The sequence below is a fragment of the Copadichromis virginalis genome, linkage group LG4, assembly GCF_057382275.1.
Source record: "Copadichromis virginalis isolate Kocher_CV1m ecotype Utaka linkage group LG4, C_Virginalis_male_GT1.1, whole genome shotgun sequence".
NCBI lineage: Eukaryota > Metazoa > Chordata > Actinopteri > Cichliformes > Cichlidae > Copadichromis > Copadichromis virginalis.
The window spans coordinates 31,947,280-31,970,994 of record NC_140621.1 but is presented as its reverse complement, the minus strand read 5'-3'; the positions used below and the strand labels follow the sequence as shown (position 1 = coordinate 31,970,994).

Here is a 23,715-nt window from a genome sequence, read left to right as displayed (position 1 = left end):
TTTTGTTATGATTCAACCATTTATTTGGTAATAACGAGATGAAAATGCTAGAACATCATACATATAGTTACAAGGCTTAATATTACCAAAGTGGCATGTGGAACCTATAAGGCATGCACAACCTTTGCATAGGGCTGGAATGGCATCTTACAGTACTAGCAAAATACTGCCAGTGAGTTTATGCTTCGTCTATTTCCCTTTACAGGAGGAGTGGTGAGAGGACCGTAAGAAAACACAAAATAAACTGAAACGTAAGCAAGGGATAAACGAATTAATATAGTTAAATAATAAGTAAAAGCAGAAGCAAAAGTGTCATGAAAACAGGAAATGTAAACAAGTGACAAGGAAACAGGAGGACAGCATACACACAAAAACAGCACTGCAAGTACGGCTATAGTGTTTAAACACATTGGATTGTAACTTTCATGAACACACAGTGAGAGAAAAGAGCCTCCACAGTGCCCCCTGCCTCTGACCATCAGTAACAACAGTCTTCACTCCATACCATGGGATAATATTTAGTACATATTTCATATATAAATGTCTTTCACGCATCTCTTAGTGAGTGTCAGTCCACCAGCTGATAATCAGATTTAAGAGCAGCTGGGGCCACACGCTGAATTAGAAGCTGCAGCTCCTTCCTGTGATTGGCTGAGGAGGCGCTGTGTCTCGCTGGCCTGTGAGTCTGGGCTCTCTTCCTCTGAGCTGGGTGGGACGTAGAGGCCCAGGACCTGCTTAACCATAACAGGAAGCTCCTGGGGTGGAAAGGGAAGAGGAAAAAGGGGAAGCAAGTTATTAATTTATCAGTTAACATAATATAGCACAAGATAAATTGTTTTCCTATTATATTCTGATAATACTAATAAAAAAATAATAATCTCAGATTTGGACCAACAGATATTTTACTGGCTGTATGTCGAATCATGAGGTATGAAGTGGCCCTGTGTCTTACCTTGCACAGAAACAGCTGTAGGTAGATGGCCTCGGCTCCACGCAGAACGCTCTGCAGGTCCAACTTCATTGTCAACTCGTTAATGTGCTGCAGATGAAAAACATTATAGAAGATGAAAATCTGTATGATTACAGAAAAACAAACAAACTCATCTTTAATCCAGACACACACCTTCAGAATAGTGTTGAAGTCATGGTTCGAGCCTATCAGTTCTTCTCGCTGGGACTCGAGGATCGAACAGGCGATCAGCAGGTGAAAGTTTTCACATGGAAGACGAGTCCAGAGGACCTGAGGAAGAAAACACGATGCCATAAAATGCAATGTCAAGATGCAGCCCAAACAATCCGTACTGTAGACTGTAAAAAATAATAATAATGTGGGATTCGGTTTCATAACAAAAATCAATTCAAGACACAAATATGTTAAATTGGTACAGTCAAGCACTCACCTCCCACAGTGTGAGGATATCCTCAAAGGAAAACTCTCTCTTGAACCAGATGAGCAGCCAGCGGAAACAGAAGCAAAGCGAGCCGCTGTCCTGAGAGTCTGAAGGACATGCAAGGAAGGGAGAACTGGAATTTTATCTCTTTACAAAAAAGAAATTATTATTGCACATCCAGAGTTTTCTCAGTTTCATACATATGCGTGGCATGTATGTCACCTTCAGCATATCTAAACTTATATGTGAGGTCAGATTCAACAGAAAACACGGTAATGTCTTCCTTTTGTGCACCTCTGGTCGTCTTTCTGCATTGCTGCTCTATTTAAGGTTCGACTTTGCCTTCGGTGTCAAACTGACCCAACCTCAAACCGTAAATTCATCCGCCAGGAACAACCTCTCCAAACCGAGTTCTACTATAACATCTGAGTAAGAACAATCAGTTGGGATGAGTGGAACTGTGGTGACATGACAATCTTTGGTCACTACCTGCCCTAGCTGCCAGATTTTCCCTCCCTGTGACTTTATCTTCTTCCCCAAATGCCATGCAAATTGACAAGTTGCTCCTTTTAGACAGAAGCACATGTATACAAGTTAGATAGGAACTGAAATTAGTGCTGAGGTGCAAATCAACACAACAATGAAGGAGGTAGCTTTAAAACTTCTTTATCTTGCCCAGCTTTACTTTGCACGTTTCATTTTACACTCTCACTTCTACTGTTAATGTGCCTGGCTAAATAGGAGCTCACTTACCCAGGAAGTCACAGAGCTCTGGGTCCAGCGCCTTCAGCAGGATACTGAGCTGAAGAAGCTGCTGCTTCATGGCCTCCTGAGACTCTTCAAAGTTCTGGTGCTGCAGGAAAGAAAAACAAAGACCTGTTCTTCAGCTGGAGTCTACGGCTTCTTACAAATACATCAATCTTTTGGATGTTTCTGCTTTGACACTCCGCTAATTTCATTATTGTTTTTCTTTCACTGCTTCCCCAGATCTCAATGATTAATATCACATTTCAGCACAACATAGAACCAGATGACATTTTTTTTAAGAGAGAGAATGTGCATTTATTTAACATTTAATAAGGTGTAATGCTTGTGATTGTTGGCAAACAGCCTCAGGCTACAAACCAAAATCCAGTGAGTGTTTTTGTGGTTGCTTCACAACTGGAGACAGCGGCGAGTTAGCCGAAGAGCACACTGAGAGACATCCAAAGCAGTTTTAAGTGTGGGCGTTTTTTATATTCATTCAAATCAAATGTTGATGAGGTCTCAAGTCACTGCACAAAAATCACTTCACTGGCCCAAGTGCATTTAAACTTTCAAAGGTTATGTTTGTGCTGCTGCAGAGTTAATTATTCTCCATTCGGAGCAGAAATCGACTCAAATATAGAGTAACAGCTTTAAAAGCTCTTGTGTGTCTCAACAGAAGATCACGGGTTGTGACAGACGATAACAAAAAAGAGAACAGATATTTTTACTAACCACCAGCTCCATGAATCCTGTCAGACACCAGAATGACTCCACCTCATTCTGGGTGACGAACAGGATAGGAGAAAGAAGATCACTCATCCCCTGCACATAACCTGCACCGATGAAAAAGGAGACCTGTGTTACAAACATATTTACATACATACTTTACTCAAACCGCTTTTAATCGCTGCCAAACCCTTTGTTGATTGGTCTTAAAACATCATGGACATCTCTGTTGTTTCACTGTTTATTTTGTTGTTTGCTGAACACAATGAAGTAGAGAAAATTAGCCAGTTAAGTAACAGGAAGTCGTAGAATACGTTTCCTCCTGTTGTTACAAATCTTTCTGGTCATCAGACGCCACTCGTACTGGCACCGTAATGCTTGTTCAACTTTTATTTTCATATACAAACAATATGAAGTCATGTGAAAATAAGCTACTGAATCACGTGGTGTACTTAGAGAACCAATTTTAGCAGCAATAGGTTGACGTGATGGGTTTCTATATGACTTCATCAGTATCTGGAGGAGTTTTGGTCCACTCTTCTTTACAGCATTGCTTCAGTTAATTGGGCTTTGAAGGGATTACTCTCTTAAAACATTCTGTTGTAGATTTGCTGTTGTGCTTGGGAGAGGATGTCCTGTTAGATGACCCAATTTGGGCCAAGCTTTAGCTCTTGTACAGCCTTACATTTGACTGTGGAATACTTTTGTATACAGAAGAGTTCATGGTCTAGTCAGTGACTGCAAAGCCGTGGCACTGTTCTTCATGGCCCAACATGTCTACTTTGGTTTCATTGTTCCTGAAGTCTTGTAGTTTGCTCTTTCTAAACCTGTGCCATGTTCTTTTTAGAGAGAACGGGCTTTCTCCTGGCAACTTTTACAAACAAGCCATACTTGTCATGAACTTAGCTCATGGGTTTTCTGCTATTTCTATGTGCCTTGCACAGTGTGACCTTGGGGCGAATTTGTTGGGTCGTCCACTTCTGGGAAGATTGTGGCATTACACCTGAAAGATCCAGACCAGGAAACTACCAAAGGTGGTCTTTTTGGCAGTCACATGTACCGGTGATCAATTTATGAAGTGCACATCTGTTTACCAGCGGTTCATAAATACACACCCAGATCAAAGTTGTACATGCAGTAAGTCATCAGCACGTCGTGAAGCAGGGTCAGTCCCGGATTGTCATTCCCAGAGAAGAAAGTGTTGTGTCTGTCTGTCCTGTTGACGTCTCTCTCTGTCACAACAGAACAAAGACAGTTTAACTTCTGATGGGCAGCTGACTAAACGCTGAACAGATCTTCTGTTATTAGACGCACTGACCTATCAGGCTTCTGTATCCTCTGAGGAGGGAGTTTCTCATCTCCTGCTCTTCACTGACAGACTTCCACTGCACCTTCATCCTGAAGTACTCATCCCTGCACACGCAGAAGGGTTGTTAAAGCAAGTGAATAGTTCAAGATTTTAGGAAATACACTGGCTCGCTGCTAAGCCTTAAAAAAGAAAAAAAGTGTCTGCAGCTAGCTCAGGAGGGAGGGAGAGCAGGTCATCTACTAATTGGAAGGTTGGTGGTTCGAACCCTGGCTACTAACCCAAAGTTACTCTCTGATGTACCCAACGGAGTGTGTGTATGTGTGTTTGAATATTAGCTATGAAAGCACTTTTGTAGGAAATGTGTGTGAACAGGGCAAGTTGTATAAAGTGTTTTGAGCGCTCAGGTGGAGTAGAAAAGCGCTATATAAGAACCAGTCCATTTACCATTTACCAAGCAAGGCAATGAGAGTGTTTCCCAAAGCTTCAATAAATTATCATAAAGATATGACAGGAAAAAAAAATTCTACTAACGTTTTGACCCGAAGAATGTCCTCTCTTTCCTTGGCAGTGCTGTTCCACGGATAAAACCCCAGCAGGAATTTCCATATCTCCTTCCTCAGTGAGTGTGTGATGCCCTGCAAGATACACAAAAACCCCATCAAAGAATACACACCTGGTTAAACATGAGAAACACATGTTTGTCTCTAAGGCTACGTTCACACTGCAGGCGAAAGTGCATCAAATCCGACTTTTTTGACCCTATGCGACCCATATCCGATCATGCTATGACAGTGTGAACAGCACAAATCCGATATTTTCAAATCCGATCTGGGTCACTTTCGTATGTGGTACTGAATCCGATACATATCCGATGTTTTAGAAAGCGACTGCTGTTTGAACGGTCAAGTCGCATGAAATCCATCTTTTACGTCACTGACGCAAGACAGACGCCAATCATCAGCTCCGGAGAAGCGCTCGATAAGACATCGCGAACGCTTCCTGGCCATCCAGTGAAACTGTTGGGAATACAACGTTGGAGAAACGTGAACATTTTATTTGTACTGTATAATCTGCAGATTCTGACAGAAATCTGCAACTATCCTTTGAAGCACCGCTCCTCTCTAAAACAGCAATAAGGATCATTATTAGGTTATTTACATTATTATGTAAATAACAAAATAACTTAAAGCAAAAATTGGGAAACGTAAAGTCCGAAGTCTTTATATTAAGGGCCATCAGTCATACAATAATGTTTGCTCTTGGTCTAAACAGAGCGCGTTGTGTGTGACGTCTTCTTTTGCGCATGCGGGCCGCTTTGAGGGTTCACACTAGAGCGCGTTTGCTGTCGCATTTTATTTGTAGTGTGAACAAGCAGACAAAAAAAATCGGATTTGATCAAAAAATTGGAATTGAGCATTAAGACCTGCAGTGTGAACGTAGCCTAACTCTATTTACTGTCCTACCCCTCTGAACACAAGTTCTTTGATTTTTTCTTTGCAAGTCACTCGCCCCTCAGAGTCCAAAAACTCCTCCCACTTATCCAGAGGCTGTCCCCTTGTTACATCTGGTTTGGGACCAAGTTCCACACCCTTGATGAAAGAAATAAAATCAAACATTAATAACTTATTTTTTATTCCATCTATCCGCGCTCAAATTATCTTTTTGTATCTTTCTCTTACGCAGGTGATGAGTTCGAATCCGGGCTCTTCATCAGGCTGTGGAGGCAAACTGGGATCCTGAGGAGTACGTGTGTGGATGGGGGACTCTGGAGGCCGAAGTGCTGCCCTGAAGAAATTTGTGACTTTGGAGAATCCACCAAATGTAGTGGCATACGGGTCATGGATAAATCTCTGTTATAGGTGAAAAAAAAAAGAATGTTTATGCAAATGAAGGCCTGTCGTTTTAAGTATGATGTTTCCTTCACTAATGTTAGCTGGTACCAAAGGCTATGATTAAAAAAGACAGATGAAACCACTGTGTCGCTGCCACCACATGTAGTCCTGTGTTGATTGTCTGTTATATGTTATATGTAGCACCAAGGTCTTGAAGGACCATTGTCTCGTTTCACTGTGTACTGTACCACTGCATATGATTGAAATGAAATGCCACTTGACTTGACTTGACTTGGTGGAACCTGTTTGAAGCTCTGATGGTTTCGTTTTTGGCCGATCCCATCTTCATTCATTTCATTTATTTGTTCATTTTCAGGCACAACAAATACCTATATTGAACATAAAATGCACAAAACAAAAAACAAAAATTGCCTGAAAAAGGAGTGGGACGAAGAAAACTTATTAAATCCCACCCCTATACTCACTCATCAACAAAAACAAAACAAAACAATAAACTTCCCGCAGCTACGCCCATCATTGCATACAGACCCATCAACAGCCCCGGGCACATACAAGCATCTAAACGGCAGCTCGCAACCAACAATTAGAGCCTTCATAACTGAATACAGAATATATAAATTATAAATTCCATTACCACAGGTAACAGGCAGTAATAACTACAAGTAACAAACACACATACATATACATACATATATATCTACACACACATGTACATATATGTACATACATACGCACACTTTTTTTTTTTTTTGGAATCCATACCAGCAATGGTAAGAGAACAGACATTACAGAGCACACTAAAAGCATCATTGAGTATACTGTGACCAGACCAACTGTTTGTAGAGAAATTTAAATCTATGAATATTTTTGCATTGTTTAAGTTGTAAACTCAGACTGTTCCAGATTTTCACACCACATACAGACACACAAAAACCTTTACGGGTTGTTTGAGTTCTGGGTAATTTGAATTCTCCAAAGCCTCTCAGATTATAAACCTTTTCTCGAATTTCAAATCTAGTTTGTAAATTTGCCGGTAAAAGTTCAGTAAAAGCTTTATACAAAATTATGGATGTATTGTAATTAACCAGATCCTGGAATTTAAGTAACTTTGCCTGAAGAGAGAGTTTGTGAGTATGATCTAGATAACCAGCCTTGTGAATAATACGCAGTGCTCGTTTCTGTACTGTGACTAATGGATTAGTTGTATTTTTATATGTATTTCCCCACACTTCCACACAATATGTAAGATATGGAAGAACCAGGGTACAGTACAGAGTACGAAGTGCATCTTTATCAAGGAATTGTTTCACTTTGTTCAAAACTGCGAGGCTTCTGGAAATTTAGGTTTTTATGTGTCTGACGTGGGGTTTCCATGAAATTTTATTATCAATTACGACTCCCAAAAATTTGTTTTCACTCACATTATCAGTTGGTACACCTTCAATCGAATTTGGAAATCGAATTTCCCAGAGGAACCCACCCGAGGGATTAATAAAGTTCTATCTTATCTTATCTTATCTTATCTTAATGATAATTGGTAATTCTATATTATATTTTAAATTACCAAAAAACATTGCTTTAGTTTTATTTATATTTAATGATAATTTATTTATGTCCATCCATTTTTTAATTAATTTTAGCTCCCTGTTTACGGTCATTACAAGATCAGTATAATCATCGCTACTGAAAAATATGTTGGTGTCATCTGCGAACAGTATGAGTTTAAGTACTTGAGAAACATCAAAAATATCATTTATGTATACATTGAAAAGTTTTGGTCCCAACACTGACCCTTGGGGAACACCACATGTAATACCAAGTTTCTCTGAATGGTAATGCCCTATGTTAACATATTGTTCCCGACCCGTTAGGTAACTTTTTAACCAGTTACCAGCTTTCCCTCGAATACCATATCTTTGCAATTTATCCAATAAAATTGAGTGATTGATTGTGTCGAAGGCCTTTTTGAGATCAACAAAAATACCAACTGCATATTTCTTTTTATCCAGTGTATCAGTAATCTTGCTTTCTATATGCATAATCTGTATGAGAGCAGTGCACAGATACAGAAACCTGCTAATAATTTCTGTTTTGTGTGATCTATTAATTAGTACAGTTAGTGCAGGTAATTGAGGTGAAGGCTGGTAAACAGCTACTGGACAAATCTGCCTGTGATGGCATCCAACTGTCAATGTGACCATGCCCAAATAATGCAACCTACTTTAAACATAAAAACATCAGAAATTGGTTTCGGAATTTAGTAGTCATCCGAGGGGAGACTGGCTCTGGAGGCCAAAAACTCTGAACTGCAAAAATGCTATAAACATGTTTATTACTACTCTGCAGTTGGAGGTGTTAACATCGGGGATCTATATAGCTCAAGCTGCTTTTAGAGGAAATTGAGATTTTGGCACTTCCACATTAGCTTTTGTTTTCAAGTTCTGATGCTGCTTCGGTGGAAGATGACCTCATCACTGGGTCACTGGTGTTAATGGACAAGTTAATCATTTTAAAATCTATGAATTACTAAGTGCGAGATTACTTAAGAAAATTACTCATTAGAAATCCAACATACACTATCCTCTAAAAAAATAACAACAAAAAACTCTACTTACTGAGACAAGATCATTGCCTCCATCATCAAGAAACTGCAGCCTATCAAAGGACTGAGGGAGCGTGCCTGAGTCCTGGGGGTAGGCAAGGAAGAGCCGCCCGTCAAGTGGTGACCTGATAACAAGAACAGAAACCACATGACACGCTGACAAAGAAGCAAAGGGCATCTGAAACTGAGGTACTAATCTGGGTTTCTCCAGCATGTAAACAATGCTGGCATTCCACTGTAATTAGAAATCTGCTGCTAAAATGATTGCAGTGATGCTTACGGGTCCAGAATAATGTAGCGCTGAAGTGCCCTCAGCAGTTCCCGGGTTCCTCCTCTGTGGAAGTGCAAAGGAGGCAGTGGGTGGCCACCTCTACTAGTCAGCACGAGAAAGTTTCGACCCAAGGAGAACCGAGACCTCCGAAGAGAGTACAGCTCTGAGAGAGGCAGCGAGAACGCCCACTGACCTGTGGAAAAAAGAGGAGTTTTTAGTTTTCTGAGCACGAGCCTTTGCTAGGATCACCAGAAAAGCAGACTGCACCTGAACTTTTGACGGGGACGTGTTCTCGTTCTTTCTTCACGGTGCTTATAACTGCCCAGTCTGGCTCATAGCCCGGGTCAAAGTTTGTATCCTCTTCCCCTCCATCACCATCCTGATCAGGTGGAGATTATTGGATGAGAATCCTAGTCGAGCTAATAACAAATACTTTTTATTTTTCAGCATGTAGCAAATAGATGGTTCCCAACCTTTTTGCTGTAGAGTACAGCAGGAGCGTTGCGACCGTCATCCTCCAGTGGACTCCACTCTAGAGCTGGCAGCCCAGCCTGAAAAAATAAAGACATGATAGGTTACCCCCGTGCTTTCCTGATCATATCTTTGACCTAAACAGTCTTAGCTCACACAGACTTTCTTACCCGCTCCACAATGCGGATGAACCCTGGGATACTAGTGTCCTGGTTACTCCTCTTGGCATTTGTGTGGAGGTATACCCCCTCCTTCTCAAATATCAGCTGAGGAGAAAAAAGCCCCACATAAATATGAAGTAGCAGAAATTAAGTGTAAAATGTATTTGCAGTTAAAGGTGTTTTTTTTTTTTTATTGGTGTCAAATTTCAGTCACTCAAACAGGCAGACAATAAGAATTAGCCTAAAGATTATTTTAATCAGTCATCAATAACTACAGTATAACTGATACCTTGTGTGGTTGAACACCACTTGTTTCTCTCAGAAGTTGAACTTGAACCATATACAAAGAGCAAGGATTTAATGACCTGTGCATAGTCAGAATTCCTATCGCTACTGGTGTTCTCAAGGTAAAGAGGTTGTCCACACCTCTTCACAAAGGCTAGGCACTCTGTGTGACATCTAAGCAGCATTTCAGGCTAGCCCAGCCCTGTTTTTGCCCAATCATTGTGGAATTTGCATGTTCTCAATACACCTGATTGGGTTCTCTCCAGGTACTCTGGCGTCCTCCCATAGCCCAACGTGTCTTTTCAGCCCCAGTCACACACACAAACTGGTCAGTGACCTCCTGGCAACCCAAAATCCTCCAGCAGCCACTTTGCCTTAGGAACCAGTGGTCGCCAAACAGGTCTGTGTTCCTGACTTCGGGCTAATTGGTGGTACCACACTGACAGCAGGTTGGTTGTAAACAAAGAAAGTTTACTGTCTTGCAGTTAAAAAAAACAAACATCCACGTGGAATAAACTCATCACATGGCAGATGGAAACAAGAATTAACGTCAAACACAGCTGATACAAACTAACTCGTAGTTATCTGAGGTCAAGTGAGAAAAACAAAACGTGATCATTGTAAAAATAACGTAAACTTTAGAAATCATGAGAACTAACTGAAATACTTACACGATAACACTCAACCTATAAAATTAGCTCATTTAGTTTCAGTCTTTGTCAGTCAACACCACAAGCATTAACCCACAAAAACCATGGTGGGTTCAACTCAGGAAGCTAAATGACAGCTCGGTATTTCCTAGGAAATAGCTCAAACGCCTTAATAGCATATAGTTATGGCAAACGAGGTCGTCGAGACCTTATTTAGAAGATTAACGTATTTTCCTGTTATTTTTAAACCTCATTTGAAAAATGATTGACGACGGCTAAAACTTTTTGGAAAACTGGACAGCAAACTAAAATTAAAAACTAAATGATACTAATAAAAAATAAATAAATGCAAACGTAGCCCACCCAGTGCCCAAATGTGATTAACGAGCCCGTGCACCACGTGACCAGTCAAACAGCTGACCCGGCAGGTAAATCATAGCAAAGAACTGGTAAATGACACATTCACATCACATGACTATAGTCACTGCTCTGCTCAGGTCAGTGGGTGAAAGCGAGACAGCCAAGCAGGAAAAGTTGAATTAAGTTCGCGACTTTCTGAACACACTTTAAGCTTTCATGTCTGTGTGGTTATACACACAACTATACAAAAAAATATATCCAGCTTATATCGAGCTAAAGCACCACGTAGCCCAGCTCGAGCTTAACGAACGGTACTGGAGATCCACAGCTAGCTTTAGATGCTACCATTAGTCAGCTATCAGAAGTTCTGCCCAATATTCAACAGCACAGTTACGAACATTCACAGAAACAGCCAGTGAAAACGTGTTAAACATTTAATTCAGGAGTACCTTATAATCCTCAGCGCTTTGCTCCATTTTCCTGTCGTCTCCGTCGTTCTCCCAAAACAAACGTGACGTCAAGCTTCCTGCTAATGCAAAACCCCGCCCATGGCAACGTCATGTCAGAAAACACCCAATCAGAACGTAATTTGTACTGCTTTGTTTTTAAATTATATTTTAAACGCTTTAATATTATTACAGAGGCCAATATTTATGTAAGAGTTTATGGTATTATTTGATTTGATTTGATTTGATTTGATTGTCAGCTACAGGCAGTGACCTATTATGTCTGAATACCTTAATGTAAATTTTTATGTAATGCACATGACAACCACTAGAGGGCAGAAAACAACGCTGACTCTAAACAGCAATGGATTAGAAAAAGAAAAAAGAATAACTTTAGTTGTAGTCTAAAACAACAACAACGACAACAACAAACACAGTTACAAAGTGCCTCACAGTTAGGATGAACACCTACATCAAAAGACTGTGCACATCCCAACACACAGTACATGTGTTAAGTACTTGATGTAAACTTTAGCTAAAATAATGAGGAAATGATTACATGAAAGCTACTCTAGACTACTCAAAATTAGGTTTCAGCACTTTCTTTTTTAAACAAACCAATGACTCAGCTCACTTAAAGGAAGAAGAAGAAAGGATGTTACAAAATGTACTGGTTTCAAAGACAGAAAAATGTGGGCATGCACAGCATTTTAATGTGAATGTGGCTCAAGAATATCACATAAGACCATAAAAATATTCCTAAACTTCCCTTTATGCTTTTGGAAAGTTTCATTTAAATAAAATATTGTTCACAGTTACATCAAAATATAACACTCTTTGCCTCAAACTTTGTGGGATCTGATCATCTTGCCTTGACATGACCAGAATGATCAATACAATACTACACACTAATACTAATACTAAAACTCTACAGTTACTGGAAAGATGAAAATATCTAAATTTAGATATTCTGAACATAATGGGTTACTCGGCTGTCAAATTGCAGCTGAATAACCAGAGCAGATCGGCAGGCCTTAGACAAACTCGCTGCTTTCAGGGATATTTCAAAAACAATATTTCTGGCACTGATCTTGGTGGGGATGAACAGATGGTACCTTTCAGATGCAGTCGCAGTTTCAGGCATCCCTACATCCCCTCTACACCAGCAAGATAATTACATTAGAACAGAAGATATCCATCACAGAGAAATAATAGAGTTTTTGTATGATAGCCCTATGCTGCTAAAATAGTGTGGCTGATTGGGGTTTAAATAATTCATTGATTTACAACCGTTTTATGTGTTTAGAAAAATTTTACTGTGACCAAGAGCTGCTATGATCAATATTTATTTGATTGCAACTTATTAAAAGGATAAATGTCAACGTTAATGTCTATTTGGGAAATATATAAACACAGATTTATAAAGCTCAAGGAAGATCCTGAGGAGAGTGCAAAAGAGCATCTAGCTACAAAAGGACCACATCTCCCTGCCGAGCGCCAGCTGAGAGAAACATGACTCCAAATTCATGCTGATCTATAGCTACTGAACGTGATGATGATATCAGGGCTGTGCTGACAATTAGTTTCTTCTGGCCTCGCAAGAAAGAAAGGAAGAAATGCCACATTTAGAGCTGCTGACCCACATTTTTTTTTTTTTACTATTGTGCAATTTCAGACAGTGATGTTGCACTTTTTCTCAATATAACTGCTAGACTACAGCTAACATAATTACACTACTCTCAGGTGTTTCCAAATAGCAGTGTAATAATCACAGCAATACGAGCGGCTCATACTGATCATTGGATAGATGTTTATTCGGCACCCAAGTGTGCTGTTGCAAGCTCTCATTGTGACCGCCAGGTGGCAGAAAACACACAACTCCAAAATCACTCAGGCTGCTGGTTCACCGAGGGCTGCGTCATTAACGACACTTTAAAGGGAGGGACGGCAGCTGCTGGAGCTATCCAGCTTTTACTGCAGAAACAACGCAGGCCCATAACTTCCGAGTAGCTGGTAGGGCAGGTGGGCTTTGATGAGGCTAGGGGGGACAGCTCCATGTGCACGAGAACAGAGCGAGCACGAGCCCGGCCCCAAACGTCTGTCACGTGTGAAACGTGCTCTCGAATGGAAGGCAGTAAACAGGTGACGTCAGAGAGGCGTCAAGTTAGGCAGAGTTAAAAAACGGATAAGAGCCAGAGAGAGAGAGTCCTGAGTTCAAAGAGCAGAGATAGTGGTAAAAGAAATGTGGCAAAGCATATTTTAAAAAAATTAAAACTTTTTTTTTTACCCAGGGATTTGATTTGTGTTTCTATACATGTATTTTTCTTTCTTTCTTTTCTCCAATTAAAATTTAAACTAATTTAGATGAAGTGGAAAGACTTGTTTCTAGGACGGCTTTCTTACATATACGTCTCAATTTCAATAAACAAATAAAATAAAAAACCGGGTCAGAATCCAAGCTGGCTTTACTGATTCACTTAAATACATTAGCATCACCTTGACATTTGCCGTATTAAGTGAATGTAAAATGCTATATATAACACAAACCCCGGCATTATAAAATGGTTTATCATTTTTTTTTAAATTAAATAAATAATTTATTGCTATTAACCTAAACCTAACTTAAACCCAAGTGCTTATCTTTTTGTCATTTAGTTAGTAAATATGTAGTGCATATGTAGTGTAGGGATTCCTTTGGTGCTTAGGAGATTCAGCAGTTGTAAGAACTGTGTTTGTGGGAGATGCTAAGGTAGCACAGGACCAGGTGTAATAGGCCGCTTTGTCTTGCTCAGAGAAGGAAGCTGATTCAACACAGTACTCTAATCTGTATGTGTGCAGTAGATCTACTGTTCCCTGAATGAGTTACTGTAGCGGATTGAGTAATAACTGGGGATCGGTTTTCCTCCAGAGAGACTCGTTTTAAAGTATTTCCTCAGGAGTCATATACCCAAATACCTGGGCTCCGTGGTGTTGAATTTCTGTCATTCATTGAGTTGTACTTTCAGTATAGGGCTTGCTTTGTTCTGTTTGTGTTTAGGATTTTTAATTGACCTCAGTTCTTCTGTATTCTTTAGGACTTCCGGCGGCTAGTGCGCACACTTAGGCCAGTGGACTACGATGGCTTTGTAGCTTTCTAGAAAAGTTGAGTGTAGTGATATGGGAGTGTGATCATGTAGTCTCGGTGAGGTCATTTTAATAGTACCCCAACTTAATCTTTAGTAGGACCAGTGGATTATTATTATTATTATGTTTTAACATTTTATTAACTGATTTACATTTCCTTTTGAGGACCACACATGTCCACGCGACTCTCTGGCAATAAACTCAAGTAATGTATGTAACTACCTATAATTAATTAATTTCAAGTTTTGGAAGTTATTAGGAAGTAAATAAACAAGTTATCCAAGTTTACACAAAAATCATTTAAAGCAAATCTGGCCTTTGAAACACTAGGACGCTTATTTGATAAGTTATGTTGAAACTTAATCTAAATTCACTTTAAATGCACACTGAGAGATTAAAAAAATGCAGGTATTAAATTTATTGATTAAAAACCCCTTAAAAAACAATGGGTAACTGTATACTGATTTTTCTCCTGTAAAGTAAGAGTTTAAAAAATACTTTTTCTCCGAAAGTAATATTTTTTACCAACAGCTTTGAGTTCAAGATTATTTTACTTTAAATAATTGTATTTTATTTAATTTAAAAAAAATGCACGCCGTGTTATGTTGACGAAACAGACTTTTATTGCGAAATTCCTGACCGGAAAAGGCCTTATTAATCCTTGCTAGCTTGCTCTCGCTGGTGTCGAGCCTAGCAAGGGGAGAGAAACCGTGGTAGAAGGCACAGTACGAAAGATTCAAACAACTTTAAGGTCGATAAACATCTGGCAGCGTGGAAGAAAGAAACTGACAAGGTAGGTGAAGGTCTCACCTCGTTTTTGTAATTTATCTTTCCAAATCTTGACTCCTACTAAAGCCCGAAAATGGAGGTGAAGTGTGCTTCCATCATGAGGAGGTTGCACACAACACTGATTAAACAACAAGATCAGCGACAACAACAACAACAGCAGTGGTGGCAACCGTGCAGTAATGCCCACAGCGTGCAGTTCAGAAATGAGACATAGATCAGTGCAGATGTGGCAGCAAATGGAAGCAGGAGCGAGCAGAGTGGTTTGAAAGCGGTGCAGTAGCTATAGTAGTTAGCATCGGTAGGTGTCATGCAGCCCACAGAACTGGTGGGGGCTGCGACAGTCAGACTAATTCATGTAGGTTTACACGTTAACCTGCACACACCTAAATTAGACCAGGTCCCATAAAACCAAATGTGGGTCAGAGAGCGTGTTTGCATGCAACAGTGTGGAAGGCATTAGGGTGGTATTTTATTATATTTAACTTAATAAAATAAACTACGCAGGTTGAAGGTTTGGGGTCGATCACACGAAGAATAAATATACAACAGTTTATTTGAATGCAATTGTTACAACTGCGTGTAAGCATAAAGGGAAGCTAAGGTATGCTATTTCAGCTGCTGTAATGTCTGAGGACCATCTTTGGGTGCCAGTAGGGGTACATCCATAGATCAACACTTTTTTTTTTTTCTTGCTACATTCCTTGTGAGACTCACATGTTGACTTGTGTACACCAGACTCCCCCCCCCCCCCCCCCCCCCCAAAACAAGTTTTTCAGTCTGAAAAAACTACGTCCAGAATCAACTTTCTGTGATTGACTTGGGAGTGTTTTCTAGGTTGACTAAACCCTAGTTAACCTCTTCACATCCACCTAGTGAGTTGGGGTAGGGTTAGGTTGTCATCTTTCCCTTTTTATGGAGTTTACAGGTACTTGTAAATGGCATCACCACTTATTTTGATATGGAAGAGTTTTCCTTTCCTGCTGATATCTCAAAGGGATTTGTATTTCGGGCTAGAGTGAAACCACTGACCGTTTGCTTGCCAAGTGAATGTGTTAATCACTACACTATGGAGCTAAACCCATATAAAATTAGTGAATCGTGAGAAATGTTCCCATCTAACCCCTGCAAAATCAGTCTGTTTTTAATGTCTGTGACATGCAGTAACAGGAACAAGCACTGGTACTCTGTATGATTTATGTATTTTCTTACAATCCAGTGGAAGCTGAATTTTAGGTAATCTTTCCAGGGTCCTGTGTTAGGTGGCTGTTGCCTAATATGCAACTCTTTCAACCCCTGCGTTATTTGATGGTGGCTGTTAAAGGGGTTAAAGTATAATTGGAATCCTTTAATTGTCTTTAAACATCAGATGTTCAATGTAATTAGAGGCAATTCCACTATGATCTCAGTCTTGGATTGTGCTTGAAGAACTTTTAAGTCTTTTTGTAATGTTCTTTGAGAAGTCACAAATTCACAAATTGAGTCTGCATTTTTTTAAGTTCTTCCAACCTTTTTGTCTTTATTGTTCACATGGAAAAAAAAAACAGCAGTGATTTAACCTAACTCTATTTATTTCTATTTTTTTAGGTATCACCAGCAACTTGACAACACCTCTTCTCTCCCCTGGCTCTCCAGTGTGTAAGGACACCACCTTGTATGTCATATCTCAAAGTCACCCAGTGCCTCTCTGCCTAATAGGTCCTACCCTTCCCCTTCATCTTCATCAGTGCAAAAACTATCCATACACCAGCAAGTGAGTAACTGTAAGTTTTCAGCCATTTGAGCAAAGTCAGACACGCCACAGCTACCAAAGTCAGTATTTTGTTAAGTTTGGTGCCCCCAAGTCCTCAAAGCTCTTCATCACTTCTTAGTATTACTCAGTTGTCTCATCAAAGAAATCTGTAAACAGCATTTAGCACCATTATGGCCTCCATCACGCAGTCATCCGAGCTCGAAATCCCAGACAACCACAAAGAGAGCTGGCTGGCACTACTTTCTGCAGCAGAAGTGTATTGCCAAAAGTCTGGCTGCGACCTGGCCATACTCACAGCCTGTAAGAAGTTCCGGTCGGTGACTGGAGAAGGAGAAGTGGGGAGGAAGCGGGAGAGCGGCAGTGCCTTTTCCAGGGAGTGCGATTTCTCTTATAATGTATGGGGTCAGGGATTTCTGGCTGAGTCGGCACGTCGCTACATGGATGACATCGGTGTGCTGCACTCCACAACCATGCTAACAGCCCAAAAGCACACACGCCAAGCTGGAGGAGAGGGAGGAACCAAGCTAGTGGTTGACTTGACCTCTGACCCTGGAAACAGGGGGGTGAGTGAACTGTTTGCTTTAGATAGCAAACTGCGGTATTGATTCAGAAGGTCACATCTGTAATGTGTTTGATTCTCTGTTGTTGGTGCAGAGCTTAACAAGTGACGTTGTAGTGGGAGGAGTCAGTCCTAGTGGAAGACTGTACTCCCAAAACTACCCGTCGATCTACAGCTCAGGAGCTGTGCCCGGGCAGGGCAGCGGGCAGAACGGTACCGGAGAGAGGGAACGTGAGAAGAGCGCGTTGGAGGCCGAGCGAGATCGACAGAGGTCTGGGATTGAGGATTTAGAAGAAGAGGGTGAGGATGAAGAAGAGGAAGAGGACATGGATGAGAGGAGACCCTATGGGAATGAAAGTGCAGGTGAGGAACGACACTGTAATCTGTTGCTGTCCCTGATCCATGCAGATTCTTACTGTGTTATCACTGGAAACGTGATGACTTGAAGTATTCTGGTTTTTTTTTTTAATTTAAGAAAAAAAACCTTAATTATTATAATACATATGCCCACATATAAGTTCTATTAAACTACACTCGGTTTCACAAAAGGACACATGAAAACCACGTCAGCATCCACACTTATTCAGTTGTAGTTTGACTTTATGTTTGCTGAATTATTTTAATAAAAATTCAACACGTTGCCTTTACCTAGTCTGTTTTGTAGGCCTAAAGATGGTGTTTGTGGCCATTCATTTATGCACAGCTCTCTTAAGGTCCCGCCACAGCATTTCAGTGAGGTTGAGGGCTGGACTGAGCCATTGTGAAATCTTGGTTCTTTTTTGTTTTTGTTTTTCCAAGCTATTCTGTTGGAGATTTTCTGTTGTGCTTAAGATCACTGTCCTGTTGCACGATCCAGTTTCAGCTATTTTTAGCTGCTGGACAGATGGACCCACATTTGACTGTAGAATACTTGGGTAGACAGAGGAGTTCATGCTTGATTCAATGATTGCACGGTGCCCATGTCCCGCAAATGATGGTGCAAAACAAGCATCATTCATCATTCCTCCACCACCGTGCTCAGTTGGTGTGAGGTGTTTTTGTTGATATCCTGTGTTTTGGTAAACTCAGTGCATCCTTTCCAGTATTTATCAAAGTTTCATAACCATGCTCAGATATAATGCATGATAATCTTTCAGTGTGAGAGATCTTTGACATTTGTCAAATAATAATAATAATTATTATTCATTTTTTAATTTTTACAATCAGTCTCTAATTGTCATCCAAAAAAGGAAAATCCCTGGGAAAACCCAAAATATCTTCATGGGACTTGGTAGTGATTTGCTCATTTAGTCTTGCAGGCTCTCTGGCACCATTACTCTCCATCCTCGGACTATTTAATTGCTAGTTTTATGAGCTGGCCATATTTTCCAGCCACACACACTTTAGATAATGAGGAGGTTGCTCATTATTCAGGTTGTTTCAGTGTTTTGATCATTAAAACGCTTCATTCGTTCCGTTTTCACTTTCTGAAACAGAAATGTTAAAACAAAGAGTTTTAAAACATTTTGATGTTGTTGAAATGGGTGCAAAAACATTTTGAGAAATCAATTTGTAATGCATATGTTGTGTTTATTCCAATTCAAAGTATGCCTTCTGCTTCAGGTGTGTTCTCTATGGATGAGGACTCTGTTTCTCGGGACTGTGAGCCGTTCTTTGAATCTGATGGAGAGGAAGAGAGCACGGATGGTGAGCGTTCAATATGCCGAGCATCATATGTACACATACACATATGTGCATGAGCTGAATTTCTTTATTTTTAAATTTGTTTCAGGCTCCTTGAGTGAGGATGCCCCTCCGCCATCGCGCGGTATGGCTGTGGGTCAGGGTGCGTATTCATCCCGTCAGTCCCATCCCATGGCGTTGGCCCGCTCCCTGCCTGTATCTGTGCCTGTGTGGGGCTGCAGAGGAGGCAGAGCTGCTCAGGGAGACAGCAACAGTGGAGAACGGGTGAGCGCATCTCAGACACTGAGGCCAAATGATCTGACCTTCTGTGTCACACATGGAGATCGGTGGGCAGCCAGTCAGTCTTTTACAGCTCAGACTAACTAGTTTTAACTCTTAACTTCTCCTAAGTGTTGATCACCATGGTTGGTTACATACAGACTCAGGTCAAAAGGGGCCAGCAGCACTGACTACTGAGCAGTCGGGTAACTGGAAAAATTGTTAGAATCCTTACTGGGACCAAAACATTACATAAAATGCAAAGTGATAGTTTAGAGTATAAACCAGCAGAAACTTTGGATTGTAGGTTGAATTAGTGGTGCCTTTTGCAGTGTTTCATTTTCAACCATTTTGAATGTTTTGTTTTTTTTAAGCATTTCAGCATTATACAGTTTAATAAATATGCAGTAGATCCACTAATATACTTACATAATCCTGAATAACAGTCCAATAACATTCGACTCCAAAGAGAATTCAATTTTATTAAATCTAATGATGCGTTTCCTTTTGATTGCCCGTCAGTGACCTCACATCTGCTCTTATCAAACTAATCTGTGTGCTAATGTTATCAAATCGCATCACAACAACGTTCAGCAGCTCTCATGAATGTATTTGTAGTGCGTCTGTGTCGATCACAGATAACATGCTAGGCCACCCCACAATTTAATTTGCCAGATGGTGTCTGCTACTGTAGCTCTATGGCCTGCACTCATGTAATGTAAAGTTAGTGTGATGGATCATACAATGGAGGCTGATACCTTTAACTTACTAGATAATCTAAGTTATGTAGTACAGAACGGCAACTGGGAGAGCAAGTCCAGGAAAAAGTGGAGTTTCTGCTGGGCCAAACTCAGGCATGCCTCTTTCCACACACTGTCATGCATAAACAAATAATAGTTTGCATAAGTAAATGCATAATGCATCGAAAAATGGTGGATAGGAGCTGCACAGAGAGTGTCGTGTTTTACAACCCCTGTTCATTGCCATAAATGAAAGGAGGGGGAACAAATTAGAGGTCAGATATGAGAAACTCTCAACTGTGCAGATGATTGATGCCTGCTTTGCTTGAGCTGAAACACCAGAGCTATCTGTTTGGGAGATGGTGGCTGCTCAGTTTATAGTTGTTTGTGATATGTATTCTTTGCATGTGAGCTGCACCAAAAGTGCAAGCGTTGCAGTTTTTAAAGAGTCATTTCAACGTATTTCATTAATTCATCTTGAATATCCTGAATATATAGCAGCACAGTTACAGCTGCAGTCTTGTTGTGCTTATGTAGGTTGATACTGTTCAGACTGGTTCTAACTACTTCTTTAAATGTTGGGGATAGTGGGAGATATAATTAGGAATATGTAGATGTGGTACATTCAAGTAGCACTGAAATGTTTTAACAGCCGTGAATAGTTAGTGCAGTCATGTGATGCCTTTAAAAAGGTTTAAACAATAATAAACACATTATTTTTTGATGGTTTGATCTCGTTTCATGTCAGATTTCACTTTTTTTTTTTTTTTTTGGTTGGATAACTTACCATGAGTTAAACTCAGTGCTGAGCTGAGGTTTATCTGGTGGTACTATCTGTAACTAACAAATTTCAATGGTATTAAATGTTAGAATGTCATTATGAGGTTTTCTGATTCAGAATGAATGCAGACATAATGCCTGGTTGGTAGTTTAAACACAAATGTTATTATCTGTTTAAGAACAGACAGTTGAAGGATTTTTTTTTTTTTTTTAGTCCTGAAAATAAATTCTGGAAAAAAATGTGCAAACAGAATTCAGATGCTCTGATCCAACAGCTTGATGGGCATAGATAAACGGACCTCCTGAAAAGAAATGGGTCATGACATTTTGATAATTAAGCAGGCTTTTGTTTTTAGCGTTCATGCCCGTTGGTGTCAGTCCATCCTGACATATTTCATGCTGTCTGAAGACTAAAACAAAGACGCTATTCATTTGCACCCATTAATGGCCATGACGGCACTGTCGAACACAACTGACAGAAAGAGTGTTTACGGTCGAGCTGGGAATGTCGAACACCAGAAATGTACAGGAAATGAACATGAAAAGGCAATATTTGATACTGGTCAGTTTCAGTCCATATCCCTTGTTAACCCCTCGTTTTCCCTGTGTTTGTCTCTTAGTCGGGCTGTGCTGACCTGGAGCACATCGCTGCCAGTATGAAGGCTCTGCTGGCCCCTGGAGCCACTGATGGGACGGAAATGTTTGGGGCCCTGCCTCGACCCCGTCTCAACACAGGGGACTTCTCTCTCAAGCACTGAGTGAAGGGGGGAAGGAGAGGGTGTAGGGAGGGAAGGAAAGGGAGTGAGGCAAGTACAAAGAGGGAGAGTGGTAAAGGGATAGGAGGAAATGTGGAGAGGAGTGAGAGGAGGAACCCTGGATTTTCTGGCAAATGTGACGTACAGTATGTGACACAGTGTAAAAGCTAATACCTCCATTTATTTCTCACTAGCCAAAATTAACGGCACATGCTTTGTGGAGTAACTTTCCTAAAGAAATGTGGTTATGAACACTAACGTTTCAACACTACCCCTGCCCCTCCCACTTCGTCAATACTAGCTTCCACGACACTACATTACAATTGGACCTCGAGATGTTTGTGTAGTGACCCACTGCACTGAACTAAAAGTCACTAAAACAGGGTGTGTAAACATGTACCTGGTGTTTTTTGGACGTTTGCCTTTTGGTCAGGTTACCTGTGAAGTGATGAGACTTTGGGGAAGAGCTGCCTGTACCCGCTTCATCATAGATGCTGCTTCTTTGTGCTTAAGTTCCAACTTTGAGTTGTATTAGCTTTATTATGAAGATGAGGCAATATGTGGTAGTTAATAGTTTTGGTTTTTTTTGATCGATGCCACTCTCAAGTCTGTTAAATGTTGAGGCATAATCCGGAGACTGTTAGCTTAGCTCGTCTCAGTTTGGCAAAGCTTTGCACACCAGAAAAGCTGAAAGCAAACCGCAAACTAGATGGACTCAGTTCAACCTATCAGCCCCACCAAAGCTAAAAATTAACATGTTATAACCTGCGTCTTTACCAACAGAGGGATCTAGGCCTGTAACTAGTTTATCCAGCCCTTCACAGCAGCACCCGACTGTGCAGCATTTCTAGCTTTACAAATGTCAACAAACAAGGAAAAATGGATACATTGGCCATAATTTCAGCTTAGGAGTGTTCAGGGGTGTTTCTTTTCACTGTCAGCATTACAGTGAAACTGTTTGAAGTTGTACTGTGAAACTGTACCCTTACATATGGTGTAAATTTTATAAGAGGTTCTGTAGTTCTTTACACAAATTCGCCAGCATATGGTGCTAAAAATGGTTCCTACCTCCACCCCAGAATTACAGGAGGAAACTAACATGGGTCTAAATGATTTGCAATAGGTAGTGGTGCTTAGTAACTTTACTATGCACACAAAACTGTCTTTAAATCGTTGCTGTAAACAAATTAGATGCATGTTAATCAGTGACTTTTAAGAGCGAGCCAGCCCCTGTGCTATTTAACCTCTGGTTCTCAGTTCACACCTGCAAAGGCATTCGTGTTTCAAAGAAGGTAAATAGGCAAATTGGTCCTTTTAAAGTTTAAAAATAGCAGGGAGAGTCTCAACTTTTACGGAGAAAACATAAATCCAACATTCCCATGAAAAAAATCCTATAAGATCCGCACAGATCTGTGGGTTTAAATACAGAAAACGTTTGCATCTGTTGGTCATTAATCATTGACGAGGTCAGATTTAACTGCAGGGCCTCGCCGTCATTTAGCTCAACATGCTAAAGTTGCCACATTTGTTTTTTTTTTCCTTCTGTATACTCCCATCATTTACCTGGTAAGATGACCAAGAGGCCTGCTGTTGCCCCCAATAGAAACCAGTCTATTCCTTCTAAGGGGTAGAAACCAGTGGTTGCTTTGATATGAAGCTTGTGGCTTTAGATAATGTGAGCAGAGAGCAGAGGACACCAGCACCTCGTCGTAACTTGTCTATTTTTACTTTTACTTTTGCCAATGAATGACTGACTGATAGAATGATTGTAAATCAAAACTGATTTGTAGAAGATGGGTTTTTTCTTCTTTTTTTTTTGCTCCTGATATGTTGTTGAAAAGATTGAATGAATGAGAAGACTGTGTGAGAGAGGGTGAAAGAGAGGTAGAGTGGATCTGAAAAGATAAATGTCCATGTGTGACATTTCGAAAAACAAACAAATGTTCCGTTAACTACTTTTATGTTTCAAATAAAGGAGCAACACCAAGAGAAAAGACTTCCTGTAT

General features: G+C 40.4%; 2 protein-coding genes across 3 annotated transcripts; one reads left to right on the top strand and one right to left on the bottom strand.

The window, feature by feature from the left end:
• On the bottom strand, window positions 1-11,368 carry tbc1d17 (TBC1 domain family, member 17). 2 transcript variants are annotated; one of them, XM_085454936.1, is made up of 17 exons: window positions 11,276-11,368; window positions 9,541-9,636; window positions 9,373-9,450; window positions 9,167-9,278; window positions 8,909-9,092; window positions 8,642-8,753; window positions 5,853-6,023; window positions 5,637-5,762; window positions 4,705-4,808; window positions 4,183-4,277; window positions 3,980-4,096; window positions 2,871-2,971; window positions 2,145-2,244; window positions 1,401-1,498; window positions 1,124-1,240; window positions 953-1,039; window positions 1-755 (listed from the first exon to the last, which is right to left on the bottom strand). In XM_085454936.1, the coding sequence occupies exons 1-17, from the start codon at window positions 11,300-11,302 to the stop codon at window positions 594-596; spliced, it is 1,887 nt and encodes a 628-aa protein (XP_085311062.1). In that variant the 5' UTR covers window positions 11,303-11,368; the 3' UTR covers window positions 1-593. The 2 variants fall into 2 exon arrangements, with proteins under 2 accessions (XP_085311062.1, XP_085311063.1); XM_085454937.1 differs by lacking the exon at window positions 11,276-11,368 and adding an exon at window positions 9,821-10,293.
• A 3,689-nt stretch (window positions 11,369-15,057) lies between these two features.
• Window positions 15,058-23,705, top strand: akt1s1 (AKT1 substrate 1 (proline-rich)). The gene is made up of 6 exons (XM_085454933.1): window positions 15,058-15,188; window positions 16,769-17,497; window positions 17,589-17,856; window positions 19,096-19,179; window positions 19,265-19,440; window positions 21,575-23,705. Exons 2-6 carry the CDS (start codon window positions 17,105-17,107, stop codon window positions 21,710-21,712), a joined length of 1,059 nt encoding a protein of 352 aa, XP_085311059.1. The 5' UTR covers window positions 15,058-15,188; window positions 16,769-17,104; the 3' UTR covers window positions 21,713-23,705.
• The last annotated feature ends 10 nt before the right edge of the window (window positions 23,706-23,715 follow it).

Excerpts from the sequence above, each read along its gene's own strand:
- akt1s1 (XM_085454933.1), top strand. The coding sequence starts at position 17,105 with ATGGCCTCCATCACGCAGTCATCCGAGCTCGAAATCCCAGACAACCAC. Across the intron at positions 17,498-17,588 it reads CTGACCCTGGAAACAGGGGG|AGCTTAACAAGTGACGTTGT; the intron begins GTGAGTGAACTG and ends TTGTTGGTGCAG. Across the intron at positions 17,857-19,095 it reads CTATGGGAATGAAAGTGCAG|GTGTGTTCTCTATGGATGAG; the intron begins GTGAGGAACGAC and ends CTTCTGCTTCAG.
- tbc1d17 (XM_085454937.1), bottom strand. The coding sequence starts at position 9,904 with ATGCACAGGTCATTAAATCCTTGCTCTTTGTATATGGTTCAAGTTCAA. Across the intron at positions 9,451-9,540 it reads TCATCCGCATTGTGGAGCGG|GCTGGGCTGCCAGCTCTAGA; the intron begins GTAAGAAAGTCT and ends TTATTTTTTCAG. Across the intron at positions 6,024-8,641 it reads GAGGCAATGATCTTGTCTCA|AGATTTATCCATGACCCGTA; the intron begins GTAAGTAGAGTT and ends CACCTATAACAG.